The sequence below is a fragment of the Agelaius phoeniceus genome, assembly GCF_051311805.1.
Source record: "Agelaius phoeniceus isolate bAgePho1 chromosome W unlocalized genomic scaffold, bAgePho1.hap1 SUPER_W_unloc_2, whole genome shotgun sequence".
In the NCBI taxonomy this organism is placed as follows: domain Eukaryota; kingdom Metazoa; phylum Chordata; class Aves; order Passeriformes; family Icteridae; genus Agelaius; species Agelaius phoeniceus.
Genome location: NW_027509867.1, coordinates 5,005,830 through 5,031,934, shown reverse-complemented (window position 1 = coordinate 5,031,934; position 26,105 = coordinate 5,005,830). Strand labels below are relative to the sequence as shown.

The 26,105-nt window shown below is 53.1% G+C and overlaps 1 protein-coding gene across 1 annotated transcript in view; it reads right to left on the bottom strand.

Annotated features, from left to right (window-relative positions):
* Positions 1-3,183: 3,183 nt before the first annotated feature.
* The window catches only part of LOC143692675 (uncharacterized), a 169,624-nt gene continuing 146,702 nt past the window's right edge, over positions 3,184-26,105 (bottom strand). Inside the window, exons 4-5 of the mRNA XM_077172922.1 lie at positions 6,615-7,139; positions 3,184-3,193 (exon numbers count right to left, since the gene is read on the bottom strand). Coding sequence (XP_077029037.1) covers positions 3,184-3,193; positions 6,615-7,139 — 535 coding nt within the window. The remainder of the gene's footprint in view (positions 3,194-6,614; positions 7,140-26,105) is intronic.

The following is a 26,105-nucleotide window of genomic DNA, read 5'->3' as shown; positions in this document are numbered from 1 at the left end:
GCTTGAGGAGTTACTTGGATTCAGTGTCAATTGGAGATTGCACATTTCAATGTATTAACAGGAAAAAAAAACCCTAAACAGCACCTAAAAAAATCTTTTCTTACTGTTGTTGTAAATAAAATACATTCACTTTGAATACACTACTGAAATCTGTCAAATTAACCACAGAAGATTTGGAAACTTAAATCAAATGATTCCCAGAGGCTTGGCTTGTTCAGGTGTTCTGAATGTCAATGAGCCCAGGGACACTGAATTCCTGCACTGAAGAGCTGAAGGCTGAACAAGCCTCTGGAGCAGTGAAATTCAGCAGCAGCCTCCAAGTTGCTGAGGATGTCAGCAGCCCCCAGTGAGGCCATCCCTGCCCAGAGACCGTGGGGGAATGGGCAGACAAGGAGAGCGTCCCTGGGGCTGGGGCAGCACAACTCAGAGGCACCAGCGGCTCCAGCTGGGCAATGGAGTGTGGAATGTGGCTGGGAAAGCCCTGCCTGGGCTGGGCCAAGCAGGACACACAAGCCCCGACCCCCATTCCCCAAACAATTCTCTCAAGGAGATATTTAAAATAATTGCAATTGTCTACTCTGACTTGTATGTACTGGAGAAATACCAACAAGAGATTCTCAGGAGCTGAAAACAACCAAACAGCCTTTACTGGCAACTTTAGAAAATCAGAGAAACTTTGGCAAAAGGTTTATTACAACATTCAATCAACACAAAACACTTCTCAAAGCATTAATTTGTGCCATTCAACTTCAAAAATTCTAGGCCTGTTCAATTTTAAGTTGCTCAAAATTTTACAACAAGTGGGAATAGGAAAGATACAGGGAATCACACACACAGCTACCAACTCCTGGATTCCAGCAGTGTTCCAATGGAAATTCCAAGAGGATGCAGGGTCAAGATGTGTGCTTGCCTTGTGGTCAGCCTTCAATACCCCTTGGTCTCCCTGGGCCCTTCCCCCAGGTGGGGCTTGGGCTCATTTGGTCCCTCAGGAGCTGGGCTGGGGCTGCAGAGGTGGCTGTGGAGCATTGCCTGTGCTGTGCCAGGGACTGGCAGGCACTGCTGGGCTGGGATAGAGGCTCTGGGGGGATTGGGGTTCCAGGGCAGGGCAGGGCTGGGGTTCCAGGGCAGGGCAAGGCTGGACCTGCCCCTTCCTCCCCCACACACAAAATGTTTGGAGCCGACAATCTCCTCCAGTCTCTCACAACAGGCAATGTTGGAGGTGAAATCCCAATTCTGGCCATGGGCACCTGGCCAAGAAGGACACTTCTTTTTCATAGGAAGGAAAGCACAGAGCTCCAGTGCTTGGAAGGAAGGTGAGAGCCTCACTAGGCCAAGGCCATCCAGACTTGTCAGAAATGACATATTTTGTCTGAGTCCTATCTTTGGATGTAGGTAATTTTGGAGGTGGAAGCCCAATCTCAGCCATGGGCATCTGGAGAAGCAGGACAGTTCTTTCCCATGGGAAGCAAAGCTCAGAGCCTTTCCCAGTGTTTTGGGGACAGATGGGAGGTGACCCTTGTAATACCAATGCAAGACAGACTTGTCCTGGCAATATTCCTCTGGGAATAATCTCTGAATACAAGAAAATTTGGAGGTGAAATCCCAATTCTGGCCATGGGTACCTGGTGGAGAAGCAGAGTTCTTTTCCATTGGGAAGGAAAGCACAGAGCCCGAGTGTTTCAACAGCGGATGAGAAGAGACCCTCAACATTCCAGGGTCATTTGGACCAGTCAGGCAGTCAACGGGAGGCCAGACCAGCCAGACCTGTTCCGTGTTCCCTTGCTTTTATGAGGTCCTGCAGTATCACCATGGCCCCTTGGTTCCATGGGGCCCCGTACTGTCCCAGTGGTGCTTTGATTCCATGGCGTCCAGCAGTGTCACAATGGACCCTTGGTTCCAGAAGGCTCTGCAGTGTCACAATGGTCTCCATGGTCCACAGGCCCCACAATGTCACGGGACTCCTCTGTTCCATGAGCCCTGCAGTGACACAATGACCTTTGGACCCTGGGGTTTTGCAGTGTCACAATGGTCTCCTTTGGCTCCACAGTGCCACAGTGGACCACTGATGACATCAGGCCCTGCAATATCACCCTGGACCTTTGGTTCCATGCAGCCCAGCAGTGTCACAAAGGCCTCTTGGTTTCACCAGGCCCCACAGTATCACAATGGTCCTCTTGGTTCTGTGGGGACCCCCAGGGTCACAATGGTCTCACTGTTTCCATGAGGCCTCACAGTGTCACAATGCTTTGCCTATTCCATTCGCCGACATAGCACCACAATGGTCTCCATGATTCCATGAGTCCCCTCAGTGTCACAATGGTCTCCTTGGTGCCATGAGGCCATGCAGTGTCTTAATGGACTCCCCATGTTTCCATGATGCCTTGCAATGTCACAGTGGACCCTTGGCACCATTGTGAGACCATGGGGTCTCGCAGTGTCAAAATGGCCCCTTGGTTCCATGACACCCCAAAGTGTCACAATGGTCTCCACAGTTCCATGAGGCCCCACAGTGTCACAATGGTCCCTTGGTTCCATGGGCCCTGTGCTACTGCATTCCCCCTCCCCTTCTCAGGCCACCCTGCCAGCTGAGAAATGCTCCTTGGGGCTCGGCCTTGGCCAACAGCCCCTGGGCTCAGCTCCTCTGCAGCTCCTCACAAACACTGTCTGCTCCAGGCACTGCTGCTGCCCAACCAGCTCCTGCTTTCTGGAGGAGCAGCCCTGGGAACTGGTTTTGTTCCCTCTGTGGCACAACATCCCTGTTCTCACCCTGCCAAAGAAAGCTGTGGATGCCTAGTGTGGCCAGGATGAACCATTGCTGGGACTGAAGCCCCTCTCTTGGGGCCCTACAAACAGCGCTCCAAAAGGAGCCCTTGGAGCTCTCCTGGGCCAGCGACTCCCTCTGAGTGGGGCCTCTTCCAGCCAGGAACTCTCCCGTTTGCTGCACTCGGGGATCCCCAACAACGACGGAGCCTGGGCCGATCCCCCTACTCCTCCAGGCTCAACCCTTCACCCGCTGGGGAGATGCCAAAGGATCCACAGGGAGCATTTCCTGTCCTCAGGGGAATTTCTCCCAGGTGCCTTGCACTGACTCTTTGTGTCTGTGTGCACACAGGAGTGCCTGTGCTGGGGAAATGTGGCAGAAATGCTGCTCTCTGAGGGGTTTGAGTGCCTTGGATAGCTGAGTCAGTGAGGCCTGTAAGTGAGGTTAAGTCATGAGGTCTATGTGAAATCAAATGCTGCTAAGAGTTGTTCTTTTGCCAAGGTATTAAGTTTAATTAAATTTACTAGCTACGTTGAATATTAAATGGTATTCCTCTGTTAAATTGCTAAGTCATATGTTTTAAGTTAGGTTAAATAGTGTTAAGTGCTGTTCTTTTGCTAAATTGTAAAATTGAATGTATCAGTTAAGAATAAGGTATAAGTTAAGTCTTGTTAAGTTTGAGCTCTGTTAAGCTTTCGGGCCATATTCCTTTTATCCTTGCCCTCACTGTCCTTTTGTCACACACACACACACAGGGACAGTTCTTGGTTTGTTTCTGGTTTGATTGTCTGGATTTTGTTTGGTTTTGTTGTTGCTTTGTTTCCTTGGTGTGCCTGAAGTGTCCAGTCAGGAGCAGAGTGACTCTTGCCAAGGAACTTTGTGCTGCTGTCCCTTACTATTCAATCTGGTTTTTGCTGCTCCCTTGCTGGGGATTTTTTCAGCACTCTCAAGGCCTCGTTGGTACCAGGGTGAAGGAGCCCTGGCCCAGGCTCTGGCCCTGGGGGACACGGGGACGCTGCCGGGGGGTCCCTGTCCCCCTGTGCCACCCCCAGGGCCCCGGCCCCCCGTCCCCGTGTCAGGCTCTGGGGTCAATCTCGTGGAACATCCTCTGGGGGAGGCTGCGGCACCGGGGGCAGGGGGACCCGGGGGGACAGGGGACCCCGCTGTGCACGAGCAGGGTTGGACTGCTCTGGGGGGAACTGTGAGGGGGGCCGGGGCAGAGTGACCTCCCCAGTGACCTCACACAGCCCCTGGGATGTCACACAGCCCCTGTGATGTCACACAGCCATCTGTGATGCTGCACAGCCCCCTGTGATGTCACATTGCCTCCTATGATGTCACACAGTCCCCTGTGATGTTACACAGTTGCTCTGTGATGTCACAGAAGACTCTGATGTCAGAGTCACACTGCGATGTCACCATTTGTTCTGTGATGTCACAGGCTGCTCTATGATGTTACACAGCCAGCCAGTGATGTCACAATCCCCTCCAACATGTCACAGAGCCACCCTCTATGATGGCAAGATCTGCTCTATGGCCTCACATTATGATGTCACAGACAGCTGTGGGATGTCACAATCCCCTCAGTGATGTCACAAAGCCCTCTCTGTGATGTCACCCTACCACTCTGTAATGTCACAGCGCACACATTGGCCTCACACCTGGCTCTATGATATCATACAGCCATGCCATGATGTCACAGACTGCTCTGTGATGTCACAGAATGCCCTCTATAATGCCATAGCTGTTCAATGACCTCACACAACAAACTCTGTCGTGTCATAGCCCAATCTGTTGACTTCAAAATTGCTGCCTAGAACACTATATTCTAATTATTGTTGTAGCTCCTGAACTGTGGAGTAAATAACTGTGGTTAAGATCTTTCTGTCCGATCATGATCAGAATAAATTGGAGCTCTATTTATATAAATTTATCTGGTGTTTGATCATTAATCCTGTGGGACAAATTGGGTTGAAGTTCAATTCCACCTGTCCAATCTTTTACACATAAACCTTGGACAAATTCATGGGCTGGGATTTGATCCACACACTCCCAGTCTCCTCTCTTAGAGGGAATTTAAGAAGTCTAGGGGCCCTGTGGGGGTAGAGGATCCATGGTGTCTGTTGAGTCTCATTTCTCCATCTCATGACTCAGAAGGAGTTTCTCCAATAAAGAAATAAAGCTTTTGCGTGAAGCTCCCACTGTGCCCATGACAGGAACCCCTGTGAGTGTCTGGGCGTTCCCGGCCCTTTGGCAGCCTGGGGACTCCTGGGATGTCATGACAGGAGCCCCAGTGAGTGCCTGGGACAGATGGGTGCCTTTGCAGCCCAAGGTGCCCTGGGATGTCACCATGGAATGGCTGTGACTGCCTCTGACCACAGGGCTCTTTACCATCCCAGAAAGCCCTGGGGAGTCTCCATGGAGCCCCTGGCTCTGCCTGTGACATTCCAGCTCTGGAACAGCCTGGAGACTCTTGGAAAGTCCCCATGGAACCCCTCTGAGGGTCTGTGACAAATCTGATCCTTAGCAGGCAACCATCACCAGCCCCCTGTTGCTATGGTCAGTTTCCATGGCAACCATCACCAGGCCCCTGTTGCTATGGTCAGTTTCCATGGCGACCATCATCAGCCCCCTGTTGCTATGGTCAGTTTCCATGGCAACCATCACCAGGCCCCTCTTGCTATGCTCAGTCCCTTGGCAGCTCCCTGGAGACCCCATGCCAGGGCTGGTTGCCATGGACACCAGCTCAGGCCTGCAGCCAGAGCCTGTTGCCATGGCAACCATTGGCAGCCCCATCCCCAGGCTGATGGGATCCCAGAGCCACAGAATTGGCTGAGCTGGGAGGGACCCATCAGGATCCTCCAGTCCAACTGCTGGCCCTGCACAGGACACCCCAACAATGCCAGCCTGGGCCTGGCAGCGCTGGCCAAACGCTGCTGCAGCTCAGAGAGCCCTGGAGCTGGGACCCTGCCCTGGGGAGCCTGGCCAGGGCCCCAGCAGCCTCTGGGCAAAAACCTTTTCCTGACATCCAAGCTGAGCCTGCCCCGACTCAGCTGCTGCCGCTCCCTCCACTCCTGTCCCTGGGCACCAGAGGGAAGAGGTTCCCACAGCCCCAGCCAGGGACCCGCTCCCAAGGCTGCTGCTGTGGCCACCAGGGCTGCCACCAGCTGGGATGCTCGGTTTCCACGGGCTGGGCTTCAGCAATGGGATTACCCACTTTCCTGCTCCCGCTAAAACCGTGCTGCCCTCGCTGCCCTCCCGCCTCCCATGGAAAGCACAAAAGGCAAAGATCCCGGACTGGTTTAAGAACAATTTAATGGGAACAGCAACGGGATAAGGAACAAACAGGAACAGAAACAATATTGATAACAGAAGGGATAAATAAAACTGTTTACAGGGAAAACTACAACACAACTCACAGGGTCTGCCTGGCTACAATATTTCTTGCCTGGAAAGGACACCCTTCTCCTCAGGGAGAGAGAGAGAGTCCCTTTCCTGTCCCTGGCAATGATCTGAGGTGGGACTGAATGTAATGACAGGGCCATGGCCAGACCCTCATGTTTTTCAATGCCACATCAGGTCATTGGCAAAGGGCAGGAAAAGGGACAGGTGTCTTCCCAGCATGGATCACAGGGAACATGGATCACCAGGGCTCTTTCCAATCTGGCTTCTCCCATGGGGGATGAAGCTGGAGTGGTGCACCAAGCTGTTCCTGCAATCGAGGCACTTGCAGGGCTTCATTTACTGGTGGCTCCGTTGGTGTCTTGTCAAATGAGAGCTGCTGGTGAAGCTCTTCCCACACTGGGGACACTCGTAGGGCCTCTGCCTCTCCCCAGTGTGGATGCGCTGGTGCCTGATGAGGGTGGAATTGTGCTTGAAGCCCTTCCCGCAGTCAGGGCAGTAGAAGGGCCTCTCATCCGTGTGAATCCGCTCATGCAGGAGGAGATTTGAGCTGGTCCGAAACCTCTTCCCACACGTGCGGCACTCGTAGGGTCTCTCCCCAGTGTGGATGAGCTGGTGCCTGATGAGGTGGGACTTGCGCTTGAAGCCCTTCCCGCAATCAGGGCAGTGGAAGGGCCTTTCTTCTGTGTGAATCTGCCGGTGCCTGGCGAGATCAGGGCTGGTGTGAAACCTCTTCTGGCACTCAGGACACTCGTAGGGCCTCTCCCCAGTGTGGATGCGTTGGTGGGTGATGAGGCCAGAGCTGCAGCTGAAGCCCTTCCCACACTCCCCACACTTGTAGGGCCATTCCCCGGTGTGGATCATCTGGTGGCTGATCAGGGTGCTGCTCTGCCTGAAGCTCTTCCCACACTCCAAGCACTTGTGGGGCTTTTTCCCATCATGAAGCTGCTCATGGGCCACCAGCTCTGAGCTCTGGCTGAAGCTCTGTCCACCCTCCTGGCTCAGGGTGGGTCTTTCCTCCTCAGAGCACCCTGGGCTGGGTTTGGAGCCCCTTCTCCTGTGGGATCTCTGGGACTTGTCCTCCACGTTGGAATTCTGCACTGTGGAGCCACTGGAATTGGCCTCTTCCATGAGGTTCTGCCACAGGGATTTGTCCTCCCTGGTCTCCATCCTCAGCTCCTTGTCTGGGGGAGTAAGGCCAAGGAGAGGATGGGATTTGCCTCCGTGCCAGAGGGAAGGGGAAGGAGATCCCCCCAGTTCATCCCCAGCAGGACGTAGTTGGCAGCAGGGTTGTCCTGGAGCCGGGGGCTGTGCTGGGCTGGGAGATGGAGCAGGAGAGAGGGGGAAAGGGGCATTGACTTCCTCCTCACCTGCCCGGGGCTCCTGGGGCACCTTCTTCTTCCTCGCAGTCTCCTCCTCCATCTGGCCAAGTTTAAGGGATGGAAAATCCTGTTTTGAGAAGAAAACAAGGGATAAGTACATTGAATTTTGTACTTGTTTGAAGGCAAACCTGGGGAGGATCTAAACCAGGATTACAATTTAATAAGAAAATGAAGATCGAGGCAATGATGCAGAAACACTGCCCTAAACTGACAGAGTCAGGATATAACCTGACACCCTGCTGGTCAGGCTGGTAGCTGCAGTCCCATTAAATGGTGGCTGCAGTCCTGTTGGAGTGATGAACGTGATTCTGTCCAAGCAGTGATCCTGTAGAAGGGTCTGGTCTTCCTCTGAAGGTCCAGGGGTGGTTCTGGAGCTCTTGTCCTCTGGGAATCCAGTAGGCAAGCTGCTCCTGCTGTTGCAAGGCTCAGCTTATATCCAGGTAGGAATGCTTGGATCCTCCCCCTGGGCGGAGCATCCCACAATGGGAGGATGGAATTTGATCAGTCCTGCAGTGACACTCAATGGCCCATTCCCAGAAGATATCTCCCCTGGAGGGCGTTATCAGGGCTGAGTCATGGAAGAGATCAAGAACACTGCCCCACCTGTTTATAGCAGTTGATGAAGATGGGGATTGAAAACATGCATTTGGTTCCATCTTACACTGCAGCCTGAAACAGTGGGGGAATCCCTGCTCAGGGGGTGAACACCACCCCCCTTACCCAAACTGGCTCAGGTGTAAAACCCCTACCCTGGGAAGGCCACACACACACAGGGGACAATGTCACACTTGCCCTGCTCCAGGGCAAATGGCATCTCTCTAATATTTTCTTAACCAGATTGCAAAATTATTTTGGCACAGTGAGTTCAGGGCACTGTTCTTTGACCCCAGTTGCCTTTGACTACAGCATGGTTCCTTCCTCTGAGGAGGTTGTGGGTCTCTCTGGAGGAACTCTTGGAAACTTGGATGCAGCTTCGTCTGAGCGACCTATGGGAGAACTGATGAGGAAAATGGCTGTTGTGGGACTGGAGTGTAAAGAAAATATTTTGTTGTCCCTCCTTGAAAAGTTTGTTAAAATCACTGGAGGAAATGGAGCAAATGATACCAGCAAGACTGACAAGGTTCATTCACCACATGGTGAGGAACACAAGGCTGCTAAAAGTCCCACAAGAAGCCCAGCTCAAGTAGCTAAATTCCCAAATAACTACTGAATTCCTAGGCTTGGGTTTTTTGCCAAATGTGAGAATCATTATTCTCTTCATCCCTGTCACCTTTGTGACAGCTACACAGAGCTTCCACTTCCTTTAAATAATATCTGTATTGGGCCGAATTTGCACTTTTCTTTAATTGTAACCTGCCAGCAGCTGAGCTGGAGCTGTGCAGGAACCAAGGAAACTTGGAATTGCCCCAGAATTGCTTCTATTGTCAGCCGGTGCTGCAGCGGCCGTGGGGCAGAGGGGTGGGAAAGGGGGCTCCGGGGTGGCAGTGGAGGAAATGCCGGGCCCGGGGGCTGAGCACAGGGCTGAGCACGCAGAGATGGTTTTGTTCTTGCTGAGCTCGCACTGAGCCAAGGCCTGTCCTGCCCCTCATTCGGCCACGCTGGGGAGGGGCTGAGGGTGTGGGGGAGCTTGGGAGGGGACACAGCCAGGACAGGAGATCCCAGCTGACCCCAGGGATAGCCCAGAGCATAGGACATCATGATCAGTGCATGAAGTGTGGGGAACAAGGAGGAAGGGGGCACATTTGCAGTGAGGGTTTTGTCTCCCCAGGTAACTCTTAGGCAGGATTGGGCCCTGTTTCGCCAGTGGGCAGGGCCCGCACCAAAGACACAGACACCAACTTAACTTAAGGAACAGTGTAATTTAGATAATGCAAATTTGCAAAAAATTACCAAAGTATTAGATAGGCAAAGCAAATAATCATTAGTAAATAATTCCGAAAGAGAAGATGTTGAAATGAGTATGACACAACTGTCCATTTCTGGCTGCAGGCTCTGGAGATTCTATCTCTGCCTTCAATCAGGGTTGCATTCCCTAAAGAATCCTGGTACCAAATCCTGCTTTCCAAGGCTGGAACAGTGTCTCAGGTTTAGCTGGGTGTGTATTCAATTACCCTCTGTTAAAGCTGGGGCAATTATCATCTGTTAATTGAGCAGTTTACTTTATCTCTTCCACATGAATCCTCCCTCCAGGGAGATATCTTCTGTTAATGGGCCATTGAGTGTCACTGATAAAAATTCCATCATCCCATTGTGAGAAGATCTGCCCAGAGGGAGGAGCCAAGCATTCCTACCGGGATATAATCTGATAATGTGAACATCAGAGACAGCCTTCTCCCACAAGATTCCCAGAAGAGCAGCTTCCAGCTCCACTGGATCCCAGAGGAAGACCAGGCCGATCGACGCCACAACTGGACCTTCAGAGGAAAACTCCACCCTTCTACAGGATCACGGCTCCAACAGAGCCACACCTGTCCCTGCAGGAGCACTGCAGCCACCATTTAACAGGAGTGCTACCAACACTCTGACCCACAGGGTGTCAGGTCGTATTCTTACTCCGTAAGTAGTTTTTAGTACTACTGCATTTTTATTTTTAATTTTCCTTCTGAAGAACTGTTATTCCTATTTCCATAGACTTTGCTTGACAGCCCCTTGTTTTGAAAGTTATAATTCCAAGTGAAGGGATTAACATTTTCCATTTCAAGGGAGTCTCCTGCCTTCCTTAGCAGACACCTGTCTTTTCAAACTGACACAATGCCCTGGGAGACCCAGGCAGGTGAGGAGAAAGTCAGTGCCCCTTTCCCCCTCTCTCCTGCTCCATCTCCCAGCCCAGCACAGCCCTTGGCTGCAGGACAACCCTGCTGCCAACCCCATCCTGCTGGGGATGCACTTGAGGAATCTCCTTCCCCTTCCCTCTGGCATGGAGGCAAATCCCATCCTCTCCTTGTCCTTCCTCCCCCAGGGAAGAAGCTGAGGATGGAGACCAGGGAGGACAAATCCCCACAGCAGAACATCATGGAAGAGGCCATTTTGAGTGGCTCCACAGTGCAGAATTCCAACGTGGAGGAAAAGCCCCAGAGATCCCACAGGAGGAGGGGCTCCAAACCCAGCCCAGGGTGCTCTGAGGATTAAAGACCCACCCTGAGCCAGGAAGGTGGACAGAGCTTCAGCCAGAGCTCAGAGCTGGTGGTCCATGGGCAGCTTCACAATGGGGAGAAGCCCCACAAGTGCTTGGAGTGTGGGAAGAGCTTCAGGAAGAGCAGCACCCTGATCCGCCACCAGATGATCCACACCGGGGAATGGCCCTACAAGTGTGGGGAGTGTGGGAAGGGCTTCAGCTGCAGCTCTGGCCTCATCACCCACCAACGCATCCACACTGGGGAGAGGCCCTACGAGTGTCCTGAGTGCCAGAAGAGGTTTCACACCAGCTCCCATCTCCTCTGCCACCAGCGAATTCACTCAGAGGAGAGGCCCTTCCACTGCCCTGACTGTGGGAAGGGCTTCAAGAAGAAATCCCACGTCATTAGGCACCAGCACATCCACACTGGGGAGAGGCCCTACGAGTGTCCCAATTGTCAGAAGAGGTTTCACAGCAGCTTCCAGCTCCTCCAACACCAGCGGATTCACTCAGAGGAGAGGCCCTTCCTCTGCCCAGACTGCGGAAAGGGCTTCAAGCACAGCTCCACCCTCCTCACCCACTGGCACATCCACACTGGGGAGAGGCCCTACGTGTGTCCCCAGTGTGGGAAGAGCTTCACCAGCAGCTCTCACTTGACCAGACACCAACGGAGCCACCAGTAAGGAAAGGCTTGCAAATGCCCCAGCTGCAGGAACAGCTTCATGCACCAATCCATCTTCATCCCCCATGGGAGGACCCACGCCGGGAAGAGTCCTGGGGAACCGTGTTTCCCATGATCCATGCTGGGAAGACACCTGTCCCTTTTCCTGCCTGCGACATGATGTGGGATTGGAAGAACATGAGGGTCTGGCCATGGCCCTTTCATTACGTTCACTCCCACCTCAGGCCATTGCCAGGGGCAGGAAAGGGACTCTCTCTCTCCGTCCCTGAGGAGAAGGGTATCCTTTCCAGACAGGGGAAATTGTGGCTGGGAAGAGACAGTCAGTTGTGTTTAGTTTTCCCTGTAAGTTTTATTTATCCCTTCTGTTATCAATATTGTTTCTGTTCCATTTTTTCCTTATCTCGTTGCTGTTCCCAATAAATTGTTCTTATCCCAGCCCGGGATCTTTGCCTTTTGTGCTTTCCATGGGAGGCGGGAGGGCAGCGAGGGCAGCGCGGTTTTAGCGGGAGCAGGAAATTGGGGAATCCCATTGCTGAAGCCCGGCCCATGGAAACCGAGCATTCCAGCTGTTGCCAGCCCTGGTGTCCATGGCAACCACCCCTGGCATGGGGTCTCCATGGAGCTGCCAAGGGACTGAGCACAGCAACAGGGGACTGGTGATGGTTGCCATGGAAACTGACCATAGCAACAAGGGGCTGGTGATGGTTGCCATGGAAACTGACTACAGCAACAGGGTCCTGGTGGTGGTTGCCTGCTAAGGATCAGATTTGTCACAGGCCCTCAGAGGAGTTCCATGGGATCTTTCCAATAATCTCCAGGCTGTTCCAGAGCTGGAATGTCACAGGCAGAGCCAGGGGCTCCATGGAGACCTGTCAGGGCTTTCTGGGATGGTAAAGAGCCCTGTGGTCAGAGGCAGTCACAGCCATTCCATGGTGACATCCCAGGGCACCTTGGGCTGCAAAGGCACCCATCTGTCACAGGCACTCACGGGGGCTCCACGGTGACATCCCAGGAGTGCCCAGGCTGCCAAAGAGCCGGGATGGCCCAGACACTCACAGGGGTTCCTGTCATGGGCACAGTGGGAGCTTCAGGCAGCGTTTATTGGAGGAGCTCCTGTTGAGTCATGAGGTGCAGAAACGAGCCCCAATAGGCCCCACAGATCCCCAAATGTCACCATTGAGTCAGAGATGACACAGACTCAGATCAGAAGGCTAAGGGCTAAAAACCACCCATTTATTCAATCCTCTTCCTTTTGACCTTGGTTTTCTACAGGTGGATCTCTTTGGTCATTTAATCAACACATTTCACATGATTGGCTGATAAAGACAACCCCCTTCAGTAAACAACTTTATGGAAAAAACAACCTATTACAGACACCACCTGTTGATAATTTACAATTCTTTCTCTCCAGCTTCCTAATGGTTCCCAATCTAATTAATGGGAAAACTCTCTTGCTTTCTGTGTCTCTGACAAGACTCTCATATTCACAGAAAAATGCCCCCAAGGACCTCCAGGCTTTGTAATCTCCTTCTGTGAGAGGAGCCTTGGAGCAGCTGGCTCCAATCCCATGGGTATTGGAGAGTTCATGGGTAAAGAATTCATGGGTAAAGAATTATCAAGTTGAAATTTATCCTTTAGCATTTGTCCCACAGGTTTAAGGATGACAAAGCATATAGATTTATAAAAAAATTTCTATTATCTATTAAGGTAACAATTAGACAGGATTATCTTAATCAGAAATATTTAGTCCAAGGAATAAGAGCTGTAACATTTATATTATATTATATTATATTATATTATATTATATTATATTAAGTTATAGAAAGCACTCAGAAGGGATTTCAAAGCAATTTTACTAAAAGAAAAGGAGCTGTTTTTAAGGAGAGATTGATGTCACTCCCACAGACCAATGACCATGGGCAAATCCCTTTGGCTCAGCCTGAAGAAGTGATCTTGAGGGGTGTCCCGACTGCAGGGAGGAATCTCCACACCCCCCAGGAAGGGAAATGTCAGGGGATGCTGCCATTAAAATTTGGGATGGGGCTTTTCTAGTCTGAGGTGCTGCCCTGTCAGTCAGGTGTGCCCAGGCTGGGCCAGCTCAGCAGCTCTGCAGAAGCTCTCAGTGGTGTCACTTGGTTGTTCCTTACTCTGGGGATTTTCCAGCACTGTCACAGCTTCAGCTCCCTCTGAGGATGTTCAACTTTGGGATGGAGGAGTCAGACTTGTTTCTGCAATATTCACCCCAAAAGCAGCGTGACCCCTCCCCTCCTTCATTTCCCACTGGGGGCTTTGCAAACAGGGGGGCCTTGCTGGAGTTGTTGGAGGCCATTGCAGGCAGAGCCTCCTGCTCCAGCGGGAACTGCCTTTCCTGTGCCATCAGCAGGGCAGGTCCCGCTGCAGGAAAAGCCCCAGGCCAGCCCCAGCACAGGGAAGGCCTCGGGCACAAGGGCAGAGTGCCGTGCTGGGAGCTGTGCCAGGGAGAGCCTGAGGCACCAAAGGCACCTTGGCAGCAGCAGCTGCTTGCAGGCCATGGCCAGAAGCCTCCCTTGGCAGCCCGGCCTAGTGGCCACCACTGCAGAGCTGCCGCCTCACGGCTCATTTCCGGCTGGCCTCTGAAAAGCCACTTCTGCCCCAGGAGCCTGACTGAGAAGCCATTGGCCCCAGCAATTTGGGGACAAGATATCAATGACAAAACTCTTCATGCCAGCAGAGCCAAGGCAGGGGCAGAGGAAAGGACAGAGCCAGGCCCAGGGGACAGGGCTGCCATGGTGATGGCTGTCAGGGCACTGCCCCTGCAGCAGCCTGGCTGCCCTCAGCAGACATTCTGGCCAGAAGCGTTGTGAGGGCACCCAGCACATCAGAGAACCCACACTACAGGAATTCTGTCACTGGGGAGGGCAGGGGGTTTCACTGGATCAGGTTGCACAAAGCTCCTGATCTTGGTCAGTTCCTGGGATGGGACATCCACTTCTCTGGAATAACTCTTGCAGTTTTTTGCCACTCTTATAATTCTAAAATTTTTCCTCTTTCTAACAAATGTACATCCACCCTCATTCAGTTTAGAGATATTGACCCTTGTGTTGTCACTGCAAGATTTGGGAGAAAATAACTTTGATCTCTATTTTTCCATTTTCACAGACCTTGGAGACGACCCAAAAATCTCCCAAGATGGGGTTTGGAGGCCACATCACAAAACCAGCAGGGACAGTCTGCGGGCTCTGGAGTCAGTGGGGTGGAGACTGAGGACAGAACAGGAATAGCCTGGGAGGGATGGAAGGGTGGTTTCGGAGAGGCTGGAGCTTTTCTTCCTAGAGGATATAAGCATGAGAAGAAAACAATAGCACCAAGGGCAGCTGGGGAGGTGCAGAGTGGACACCAGGAGAAAGGAATTTCCCTGCCAGGGCAGGGCTGTGGTGCAGCACGTCCCCCAGCAGGAGCCTGGAGCAGCCCCAGGCTTTGTGTGGGCAGGCAGAGGCAGGCAGGAGGCAGAGCTGTCAGCAAAGGAAGGGGCCAGCCAGGTGGGGCAGCCGGGGGATGCCCACAGCCTGCAGGGACAGAGGTGCAGGATTGCTCAGCACCAGAGACACCTTTGCCTTGCTTGTCCCCACCTGTCATCACTGCCACCAGTGTTCTGCTCTACCTGGAACCTGGGGACATTTTCTCAGTCCTGTCCCTCAGATGGATCTATTTAAAGTATGAGAAACTTCAGTGTTTCACTCTCTTTTTGAGTCCCTGAGAAGTTCTTTGAGCACACTCTGAGGGACTGAGTCTGATGCAAAGAGCACCAAAGCCCCAGAGGGTCATTACAGTCCTTGTGCTGTGTCTGTGCTGCTGAGCTGGGGCGGGCTCCTGGCCCAGAGGCAGCTCCTGGCAAGGGCAGCAGAGCTGCAGAGAGACAGCTCTGGCCAGGAGCAGCTCCTGTGCACAGCCCAGCAGGGCTGGGGCACTGCCAGGGCCCCTCAGGGACACCAGCAGGGCACAGACAGAGCTCCCACGGGCTCAGCACTGGCAGGGGCTGTGGCATGTCCCAGAGGGGGCTGTGTCACAGCAGCTCCTCTGTGGCTGTGTCATGGAGGCACAGAGCAGCTGTGATGTCAGCAAGGGGCTGTGTGACTGCCCAGAGTGGGCTGTGTGAGGTCACATATTGGACTATGACATCACAGAGTTTGTTGTGTGAGGTCACTGAGCAGCTACAGCATCATAGAGGGGACTGTGTGACACCACAGATCAGGCTGTGAGATCATGGCATGGCTGTGTGACATCACAGAGCTGGCTGTGAGGTCAAAGTGTGTGCTGTGACATTACAGAGTGTCAGTATGACATCACAGAGAGGGTCTTGTGGCACCACTGAGGGGATTGTGACATCACACAGCTGTCTGTGACATCATAGTGTGAGGCCATAGAGCAGATCTTGCCATCATAGAGGGTGGTTCTGTGACATGAGGGAGGGGGTTGTGACATCACTGGGTGGCTGTGTAACATCATAGAACAGCCTGTGACATCACAGAACAAATGGTGACATCGCAGTGTGACTCTTTGACATCAGAGTCTTCTGTGACATCTAAGAGCAGCTGTGTAACACCACAGGGGACTGTGTGACATCACAGAGCAGCTGTGTAACATCACAGGGGACTGCGTGACATCACAGGGGCTGTGTGACATCACAGGGGCTGCGTGACATCACAGGGGCTGTGTGAGGTCACTGGGGAGGTCACTCTGCCCCGGCCCCCCTCACAGTTCCCCCCAGAGCAGTCCAACCCTGCTCGTGCACAGCGGGGTCCCCTGTCCCCCCGGGTCCCCCCGCCCCCGGCCCCGCAGCCTCCCCCAGAGGATGTTCCACGAGATTGACCCCAGAGCCTGACACGGGGACGGGGGGCCGGGTCCTGGGGGTGGCACAGGGGGACAGGGACCCCCCGGCAGCGTCCCCGTGTCCCCCAGGGCCAGAGCCTGGGCCAGGGCTCCTTCACCCTGGTACCAACGAGGTCTTGAGAGCGCTGAAAAAATCCCCAGCAAGGGATCAGCAAAAACCAGATTTAATATCAAGGGACATCAGCACAAAGTTCCTTGGCAAGAGTCACTCTGCTCCTGACTGGACACTTCAGGCACACCAAGGAAACAAAGCAACAACAAAACCAAACCACATCCAGGCAATCAAACCAGAAATGAGCCAAGAACTGTCCCTGTGTGTTTGTGTGTGACACAACTACAGTGAGGGCAAGGATAAAAGGAATATGGTCTAAGACCTTAACACAGCTCAAACCTAACAGGACTTAACTGCTACCTTCAACTTCACGATTTAACAAAAGAACAGAGCTTAACAGTATTTAACCTAACTTATAACCTACGACTTAGCAATTTAAAAGAGGAATACCACTTAAAGATATTTAACTCAGTTTATAAATTATATTAAATATAAAACTTAGCAAAAGAAAAACTCATAGCAGCATTTAACATCACTTAGACCTTGTGATTTAACCTTACCTTCAGGCCTGACTGACTCAGCTATCCAAGGCACTCAAACCCCTCAGAGAGAAGCATTTCTGCCACATTTCCCCAGCACAGGCACTGCTGTGTGCACACAGACACAAAGAGTCAGTGCAAGGCACCTGGGAGAAATTCCCCTGAGGGCAGGAAATGCTCCCTGAGGATCCTTTGGCATCTCCCCAGCGGGCGAAGGGTTGAGCCTGGAGGAGTGGGGGGATCGGCCCAGGTTCTGTCGTTGTTGGGGATCCCCGAGTGCAGCAAACGGGAGAGTTCCCAGCTGGGAGAGGCCCCACTCAGAGGGAGTCGCTGGCCCAGGAGAGCTCCAAGGGCTCCTTTTGGAGTGCTGTTTGCAGGGCCCCAAGAGAGGGGCTTCAGTCCCAGCAATGGTTCATCCTGGCCGCACTTGGCATCCACAGCTTTCTTTGGCAGGGTGAGAACAGGGATGTTGTGCCACTGAGGGAACAAAAGCAGTTCCCAGGGCTGCTCCTCCAGAAAGCAGGAGCTGGTTGGGCAGCAGCAGTGCCTGGAGCAGACAGTGTTTGTGATGAGCTGCAGAGGAGCTGAGCCCAGGGGCCGTTGGCCAAGGCCGAGCCCCAAGGAGCATTTCTCAGCTGGCAGGGCGGGCTGAGAAGGGGAGGGGGGAATGCAGCAGCACAGGGCCAATGGAATCAAGGGATCCTTGTGACACTGTGGGGCCCTGTGAAACCAAGGCACCATTGTGACACTGTGGGGCCCCATGGAATCATGGAGAGCACTGTGACATTGCTGGGCCTCCTGGAACCAAGGGGGCTGTACTGACACTGTGAGGCTCCATGGAATGTAGGGATCATTGTGACACTGAGAGGCCCCATCAAACCAAGGGCCCATTGTGACACCGCGGGGCCCAATGGAGCCAAAGGTCCATTCTGGCATTGCAAGGCTTCATGGAACCATAGAGAGACCATTAAGACGCTTCACAACCTCACGCAACAACCAAGGGGCCATTGTGACACATGAGGCACCATAGAACAACCAAGGAGACCATTGTGGCTCTGAGGGGACTCATGGGATCATGGAGACCATTGTGACACTGTGAGCCCCAATGGAATAAGCAAAGCATTGTGACACTGTGAGGCCTCTTGGAAACAGTGAGACCATTGTAACCCTGGGGGTCCCCACAGAACCAAGAGGACCATTGTGATACTGTGGGGTGTGGTGGAACCAAGAGGCCTTTGTGACACTGCAGGGCTGCATGGAACCAAGGGGCCATGGTGACATTGCAGGGCCTCGTGTCATCAATGGTCCATTGTGACACTGTGGAGCCAAAGGAGACCATTGTGACACAACAAACCCCCAGGGTCCAAAGGTCCATTGTGACATTGCAGGGCTCATGGAACAGAGGAGTCCCGTGACATTGTGGGGCCTGTGGAACCACGGAGACCATTGTGACACTGCAAGGTCTCATGGAATCATTGGGACCATTGTGACACTGTAGAGCCTTATGGAACCTTGGGGCCACTGTGACATTGTGGAACCCAATCAAAAGAAGGGTCTATTGTGACACTGCTGGATCCCATGGAATTAAAGCACCATTATGACACTGCAGGGCCCCATGGGTCCAAGGAGCCATTGTGACACTATGGGGCGCCATAAAACCAAAAGAACATGGAACAAGTCTGGCTGGTTTGGCCTCCCAGGGACCACCTGACTGGTCCAGCTGACCTTGGCATGTTGAGGGTCTGTTCTCATCTGCTGCTGAAACACTGGTGCTCTGTGCTTTCCTTCCCAATGGAGAAGAACTCTCCTTCTCCTCCAGGCACCCATGGCCAGAATTGGGAGTTCACCTCCAAATTTCCTTATATCCAGAGATTGTTCCCATAGGAATATTGCCAGGACAAGTCTGGCTGGCAGTGGTTTCACAAGGGTCACCTCATCTGTCCCTTAAACCCTGGGGAAGGCTGCATGCTCTCCTTCCTATGGAAAAGAATTGTCCTGCTTCTCCAGGCATCCATGGCCAAGACTGGGTTCCACCTTCCCTAAATCCAACCACTGCTCCCAGACAAAATCTGCCATTCCTGACAAGTCTGCCACACCTTGGCCTAGTGAGGCTTTCACCTGCCTTCCCAACACTGGGGCTCTGTGCTTTCCTTCCTATAAGAAATAACTATTCTCCTCCAGGCACCCATAAGCAGAATTTGGATTGCACCTCCAACATTCCCTGTTGTGACAGACTGGAGGAGATTGTCAGCTCAAAACATTTCATGTGTGGGGGAGGAAGGGGCAGATCCAGCCTTGCCCTGCCCTGGAAGAGCAGCCCTGCCCTGCCCTGGAACCCCAATCCCCCCAGAGCCTCTATCCCAGCCCAGCAGTGCCTGCCAGTCCCTGGCACAGCACAGGCAATGCTCCACAGCCACCTCTGCAGCCCCCAGCCCAGCTCATGAGGGACCAAATAAGCCCAAGCCCCACCTGGGGGAAGGGCCCAGGGAGACCAAGGGGTATTGAAGGCTGACCACAACGTGAGCACATATCTTGACCCTGCATCCTCTTGGAATTTCCATCAGAACACTGCTGGAATCCAGGAGTTGGTAGCTGTGTGTGTGTGCTTCACTATATCTTTTCTGTCTTTAGCTGTCTCTGTGTCTTCTTCTATTTCTGTGCTCGTGCAAATTTTGAGTAACATAAAATTGAACAGGCTTAGAGTTCATGTAGTTGAAAGGGCCAAGGTAATGCTTTGAGAAGAGTTTTCTGCTGATTGAATGTGACATTAAAACATTTGCCAAAGTTTCTCTAATTTTCTAAAGTTGCAAGTAAAGGCTGTTTTGTTGTTTTGAGCTCTTGAGAATTTCCTGTCAGTATTTCTCCAGTGTGTCCAACTCACGGTACAGAAACAATTGTAATTCCTTTTAAATGTCTGCTTGAGAGAGTTGTTTGGGAGATGGGGGTCAGGGCTTGTGTGTCCTGCTTGGCCCAGCCCAGGCAGGGCTTTCCCAGCCACCTTCCACACTCCATTGCCCAGCTGGAGCCGCTGGTGCCTCTGAGTTGTGCTGCCCCAGCCCCAGGGACGCTCTCCTTGTCTGCCCATTCCCCCACGGTCTCTGGGCAGGGATGGCCTCACTGGGGGCTGCTGACATCCTCAGCAACTTGGAGGCTGCTGCTGAATTTCACTGCTCCAGAGGCTTGTTCAGCCTTCAGCTCTTCAGTGCAGGAATTCAGTGTCCCAGGGCTCATGAACATTCAGAACACCTTAACAAATCAAGCCTCTGGGAAAAAATTTATTTAGGTGTTCAAATCTTTTGTGGTTAATTTGACGAATTTCAGTAGTGTCTTCAAAGTGAATTCATTATATTTAAAAAGACAGTGAGAAAATATTTTTTAGGTCCTGTTTAGGATTTTTCCTGTTCATAAATCAATATGTGCAAACTCCAACTGACACGTAATCCAAGTACCTCCTCATGCAGTTTGAATAGATATGAAAATCAAGACCCTTCCTGGCTGACAATCAATCAGACTCTGTCCCTACCCCCAGCCCACCATTTCCCCCATCCAAGCCCTGGCACTCAGAGCAGCCTTGTGCAAATCTGAGTTCCCTCCAGCCCAGGCTGCACCTGCAGCTTTCAGCTCCTTGGCTCCAACTCCCACCTGCTTTCCTTGCAGAAGGAGCTGCCTGAGACACAGAGGGATGTTCATTTCTTGTCAGCCAGCAAAGCCAAGGGAAGGCACAGCTCCATCAAATGCAAAAGTCATTCCTCTGCTGGATATTAAATCCACTTTGCACAGCAGGCAGTCTCAGAGCAATGGAAAACACCTTCTGTGCCCAGCACAGATCCCAAGGTCTCCCCAAGCCCTCCCTGCCCCGATTCTGCCCAGATTTGCTCTTTGCACACACGAGTCACAGGCTGAAGCCAGGAGCTCCCTCCATGCCCAGAGGGAGGAAAAGAGAGAACAGGGATGAAGAGCGCTCCTGTGCAGAGCCAAGGTCCAAGTGCAGCCCCTGCAGTGGGAACCACAACTCATCAGGTTTGTGTCCTTTGGGCTCAGGGCCTGGTGACACTCAGAGGCACAGAAAGGTTTCTTGCCAACAAATAGAAGATGAACATTTGAACAGTTTAATAACCATCACAGCTCTTCCCTCAGCTCTCTGTGATGTCCCAGCAGCATCTCACATGTCTTTCATCCCCAAGGGATGTCCATACAGGACCAACTTCAGACAAAGACATAGGAAAAAGTAATTCTGTATAAGATGGAAACATAAATAAGATGTTGACTAATATAATTTTTTTTGAACATCAGAAAGACTGGGCAATTTCCTGTTGCTCAAAGCATGAAACCAGTTGGTTGAGAAGCATATGAATTACCACAGAGCACCTGGAGAAGGAAATCAGAGAGCAGTAGGAAGCACATAGATCCACCTACTCTAAATGAAGAGATGTCCTTTGAAATGATCGTTTAAACAAGAGAGCTGTAAATACCTGAAGGAAGAGGGAGAGGAAACAATGAACAGAATATTGGTGACACCAGTAGAAGGCAAGATCAGTATTTCTCCTCCTGCCATCAGTAACCTCCAGGAAATTCCTGTTCCTTGTGGGAAAACATTGCCATTTCTTAAAAAGTAATGAAATGACCCAGATAATAAAGATTTGCTTGTATATTATCAAACCAACAATTATTAACACCTGTGCCCCTTTCCAGGCAGACATCAGTTGTGTGCCCATGGACAGGGAGTGCCACTTGTGCCCTGAGGTGCCCAGCTGGGATTGGATCTCTCCAAGAGCACCTGAGGGAGAGCAGAGCACCTTGCAAGCTGCAGGTCCCTGTCAGCCCCGCAGGGCTCCTGTCCCATCAACATCTGCTCTGCTCCAGTCTGAAACAGGGCCCAGCAGGGTGCTGGGATCATCAGAGAGCTGAGGTGTGTGCTGGAATTCAATGGCCTCCCCATCCCACAGCAGCCCTGCTTTTCCCTGCTGCAGCCTTGGTCTCCAGCCCAGCCATGGAGGCTCTTTGGGTTCTGGAGTGTTGCTGCAGCCCCCAAGGGCAGCTGAGCTCTGCCTTTGGCACAGTCAGGCCTGGCCAGCGCAGGCCATGCTCAGCAATTGCTTGTGTGTGCCTGGCCTTGCTGTCAGCCCTGGCAGCGGCTGCGTGGCCCCTTTGTGGCCCTGTGCTGGCCCAGCCATGGTGGCCCAGCCCCTGTGCAGGCCCAGCCCAGGCCAGGAGCATTGCGGCTGGGAACGGCCCCTGTGCCGTGGTGCCCACAGCAGCCTTGGGGCTCTGTGCCCCATGGCCTCCCTGCTGGGCAGCCTCTGCCAGCTCCTGCAGAGCCCCTGGCACCTGTGGGGCTGCACAGACAGCCCTGCCCCGGGCTCTGTCGGCCTCTGGGCCAGCAGAGAGGCAGCCAGGGCTGGCCATGGCCGGGAACAGGCCCTGAGCCCCGCAGGAGGATGGAGCTGGGCCACAGCCAAACTCAGCCCAGGCCAAAGCTGGGCTCAGCAGCCAGGGCTGCCAACACATGGGCACAGACCCTGGTGCTGACAAATGTCCTGGGCCCCCTCCCTGCTCTGTCCATGCCACCAAGGGCACAGAGCAGCCTCCTCTCTGGGCCACTTGCCTGTTTGCAATGCCTTGCACAGGCGCTGGCCCTGCCCCACAAGGCCTGGCCTGAGTCCTGCCCCTGCACGCTCAGCCAGGCTGAGATGGACACTGATGGTTTCTGGGCCAGGCTCTCGGAGCCCAGCCCAGCTCCCTGCAAGCTCTGCCAGCTGCCCTGAGCTCTGGGCAGCACCAAGGGCCTCTCTGAGCCCAGCCCAGCCCAGCCGGCTCTGGCCCCACAGCTCTGCTCAGGCCAGGCTGCTCTGGGCACTGGCCCCACGGCCTCAGCTCCTGCCAAGGCCACAGCAGCAGCTGCAGCTGCCACAGGACTCAGCCCCAGCCATGGGGGAAAGTGCTTGGCCAAGGCCAAAGGAGGCTCCCTGGCTGCCCTGTTCCCCTCGGCCTGAGGTGCTGAGAGCTCTGCAGCCCCTGCTGCCATCCCATCTGCCCAGGGCAGCACCAGAGCCCCGGCCTTGGGGCCCTCAAGAGCTGCTCCTGCTCCAGGCCCAGGGCCCATGCCAAAGCTGGGGCAGCAGCCACAAAGCTGTGCCCATTTCTGTTCATTGCTGCTCTCATGGGGATGGATCCTCAGCCACTTGGAGGTTGATGATGAATTTTATTACTCCAGAGGCCTCTTCTTTCTTGAGCTCTTCACTTCAGGAATTCAGTGAGAAAAGCTTATAAATATTTGTTCGAAACACCTTAACAAGAAAAGCCCCTGGGAAAAATTGAAGTTTTCAATTATTCTCTGGTTAGTTAGACAAATTTCAGAAGTGCATTCTAATGTCCAAATGATATTGACCCCCAGCACCTTCTAATGCAGTCTGAAAAGATATTAAAATCAAGACCCTTCATGGCTGACATTTAATCAGACTTTGTCCCCCCCCCCCCCCCCTCCACCATTTGCCTCATTCAACCCCTGGCACTCCTATGGATCAGGAATGGTGTGGCCAGCAGGAGCAGGGCAAGGATTCTTGTCCTGTGCTCAGCACTGGTTGGGCAGCACCTGGAGTGCTCTGTCCAGTTCTGGGCCCCCCAATTTAGGAAGGACATGGGGGGGCTGTAGCATGTCCAGAGAAGGGCAACAAGGCTGGGGAGGGGTCTGGAGCACAAGTCCTGTGAGGAGCAACTGAGGGAGCTGGGGTTGTTTATCCTGGAGAAGAGAAGGCTCAGGGGAGACCTCATCACTCTCTACAACTCCCTGACAGGAGGGTGCACCCAGGTGGGGGTCAGGCTCTTTTCCCAGGGAACAGGGACAGGACAAGAGGACACAGCCTTCAGCTGCACCAGGGGAATTTTAGACCGGACATTAGAAAATATTCTCCACACAAAGGGTGGTTGGGCGTTGGAATGGGTTGTAAGGTAGATAGGTGAGTCACCGTCCCTGGAGGTTTTTAAGGAAAGACTGAGTGCCATGGTCTGGGTGAGAAGGTGGTGTTAGGTCCCAGGTTGGACTTGATGCTCTCCAAGGTCATTTCCAGCCTGGTTGATTCTCTGATGATTGTGACACTGCAGGGCCCTGGGGAAGCAAGGGGCCATTGTGACACTGCGGGGCCTGGTGGCACTAAGAGGACCATGGTGACACTGTGTATGACATGGCAGCACAGAGCCAAGGGACCATGGTGACACTGTGGGGCTGAATGGAAACAAGGAGGCCATTGTGACAGTCTGGGTCCTGGTGGCATCACAGAGGCCACTGTGACCCTTCAGGGCCTTGTGGAACCAAGGATCCATTGTGACACTGCATGGCCAAGTGCCACTGTGGAACCAAGGAGACCCTTGGGAGAGCCTGGGGACCATGGAATCAAGGGGCCATTGCTCCATTGCAAGGACTCTGGGAACTGCGGGAACAATTGTGAAACTGTGGTGCCCCATGGAACCAAGGGTCCCTGGGGACACTGCAGGATCTTGTGTCACCAGGGCTCCATTGTGAAACTGCAGCACCAAGGAATTCGTTGTGGCACTCTGAGGTCTCCTGGAATCACAGAGGCCACTGTGACCCTGCAGGGCCTTGTGGAACCATGCAGAGCATTGTGACAGAGCAGGACCTGGTGTCATGATGGGGCCATTGTGACACTGCAGGGCCCAATGGAACCAAGGGGCCAGGGCTGCTCCTCAGGGACTCCTGGAATGAAGGAAACATGTTTGACACTGTGGTGGCCCTTGGGACCAAGAGGCCATTGTGACACAGTGGAACCAAGGAGAGCATTGCTGCACTGCCAGACCTCATGGAACCAAGGATCCACTGTGACACTGCAGGGCCTTGGGGGACCACGGTGCAATTGTGACACTGCAGGGCCCAAGGATCCAAGGGACTTTGTGACTCCAAGGGGTCCCATGGAACCAAAGGGACATTGTGACACTGGGAGGCCACATGGAATCATGGAGACCATTGGGACACTCTGGGGCCTCATGGAACCGTGGTGACACCAAGTTGTCTGGAGTGTGGATCTGCAGGAGGGTGGGAGGGCTCTGCACAGGGCCCAGGACAGGCTGGATCCAGGGCCCAAATCCAACAAGGTGAGGTTTAACAAGTCCCAGTGCCAGGTCCTGCACTTTGGCCACAACAACCCTGCAGCACTACAGGCTGGGGACAGAGTGGCTGGAGAGCAGCCAGGCAGAAAGGGACCTGCAGGGACTGATGGACAGCATGCTGGACAGGAGGCAGCAGTGTGCCCAGGTGGCCAAGAAGGCCAATGGCTCCTGGCCTGGCTCAGGAATGGTGTGGCCAGCAGGAGCAGAGCTTCTAGTGTGCCAGCACTGATCTGCCCCCCAGCTCTGCACACAGACATTGCTGCTGCAGCTCCAGAGAAGGGAACATATGGGATCTCTGGAAAAAATTTTGCTGGGAGATCCTTTAGTTCCTTTAAAGTTGCCAAGAGCGCAGCCCCTCGCCAACGCATTCTGTGGCCACAGGGAAGATGGAAAGAAACAAAATGAGAAAAGGCAAAACTAATCGCTTTTTTTTGTGGACAACATTGAAAAACTTAAACATGGGGGAAAAAGGAACAAACCCACAACCAAACCCAAAAGAATTATCAGAGTTGATTTATATTACATGGCCTGTCCCTGCTGCAGCCCCGGCACTGCCACCCCCAGGGCTGTGCCCGGCCCCGAGAGCACTCAGGCCCTGCAGCAACACCAGGGCCACCAGGGCAGCGGGGCAGGGCCACGGCAGCAGCACTGGCAACACCAAGTGCTGCTGCTGCTGCTGCTGCTGGGCACAGCTGCTGGGCCAGCACTGATCTGCCCCAGCTCTGCACACAGACATTGCTGCTGCAGCTCCAGAGAAGGCAACACAAGGGCATCTCTGCAGAAAACTCTGCTGAGAGATGCTTTAGTTCCTTTAAAGCCACCAATAGTGCAGCCCCTCCTTGACTCCGTCTGTGACAACAGGGAATGTGAAGAGAAACAAAATGAGAAATGGCACAAACATTGACATTTCTTTTTGGACAATATGAAAAACTAAAACAAAGATAAAAAGACCCCACAACCACACTAACAGAAAGTATCAAATATGACTTTTATTACAGGTGTTTTACAGAAATTGGTCAGCAGTTTAATGTTTCCAAAACCATCCAGTCATCAGTCTCCACACTGCAGCCTTGAGCTCCTGGTTCCTCAGGCTGTAGATGAGGGGGTTCAGGGCTGGAGGCACCACCGAGTACAGAACTGACAGGGCCAGATCCAGGGATGGGGAGGACATGGAGGGGGGCT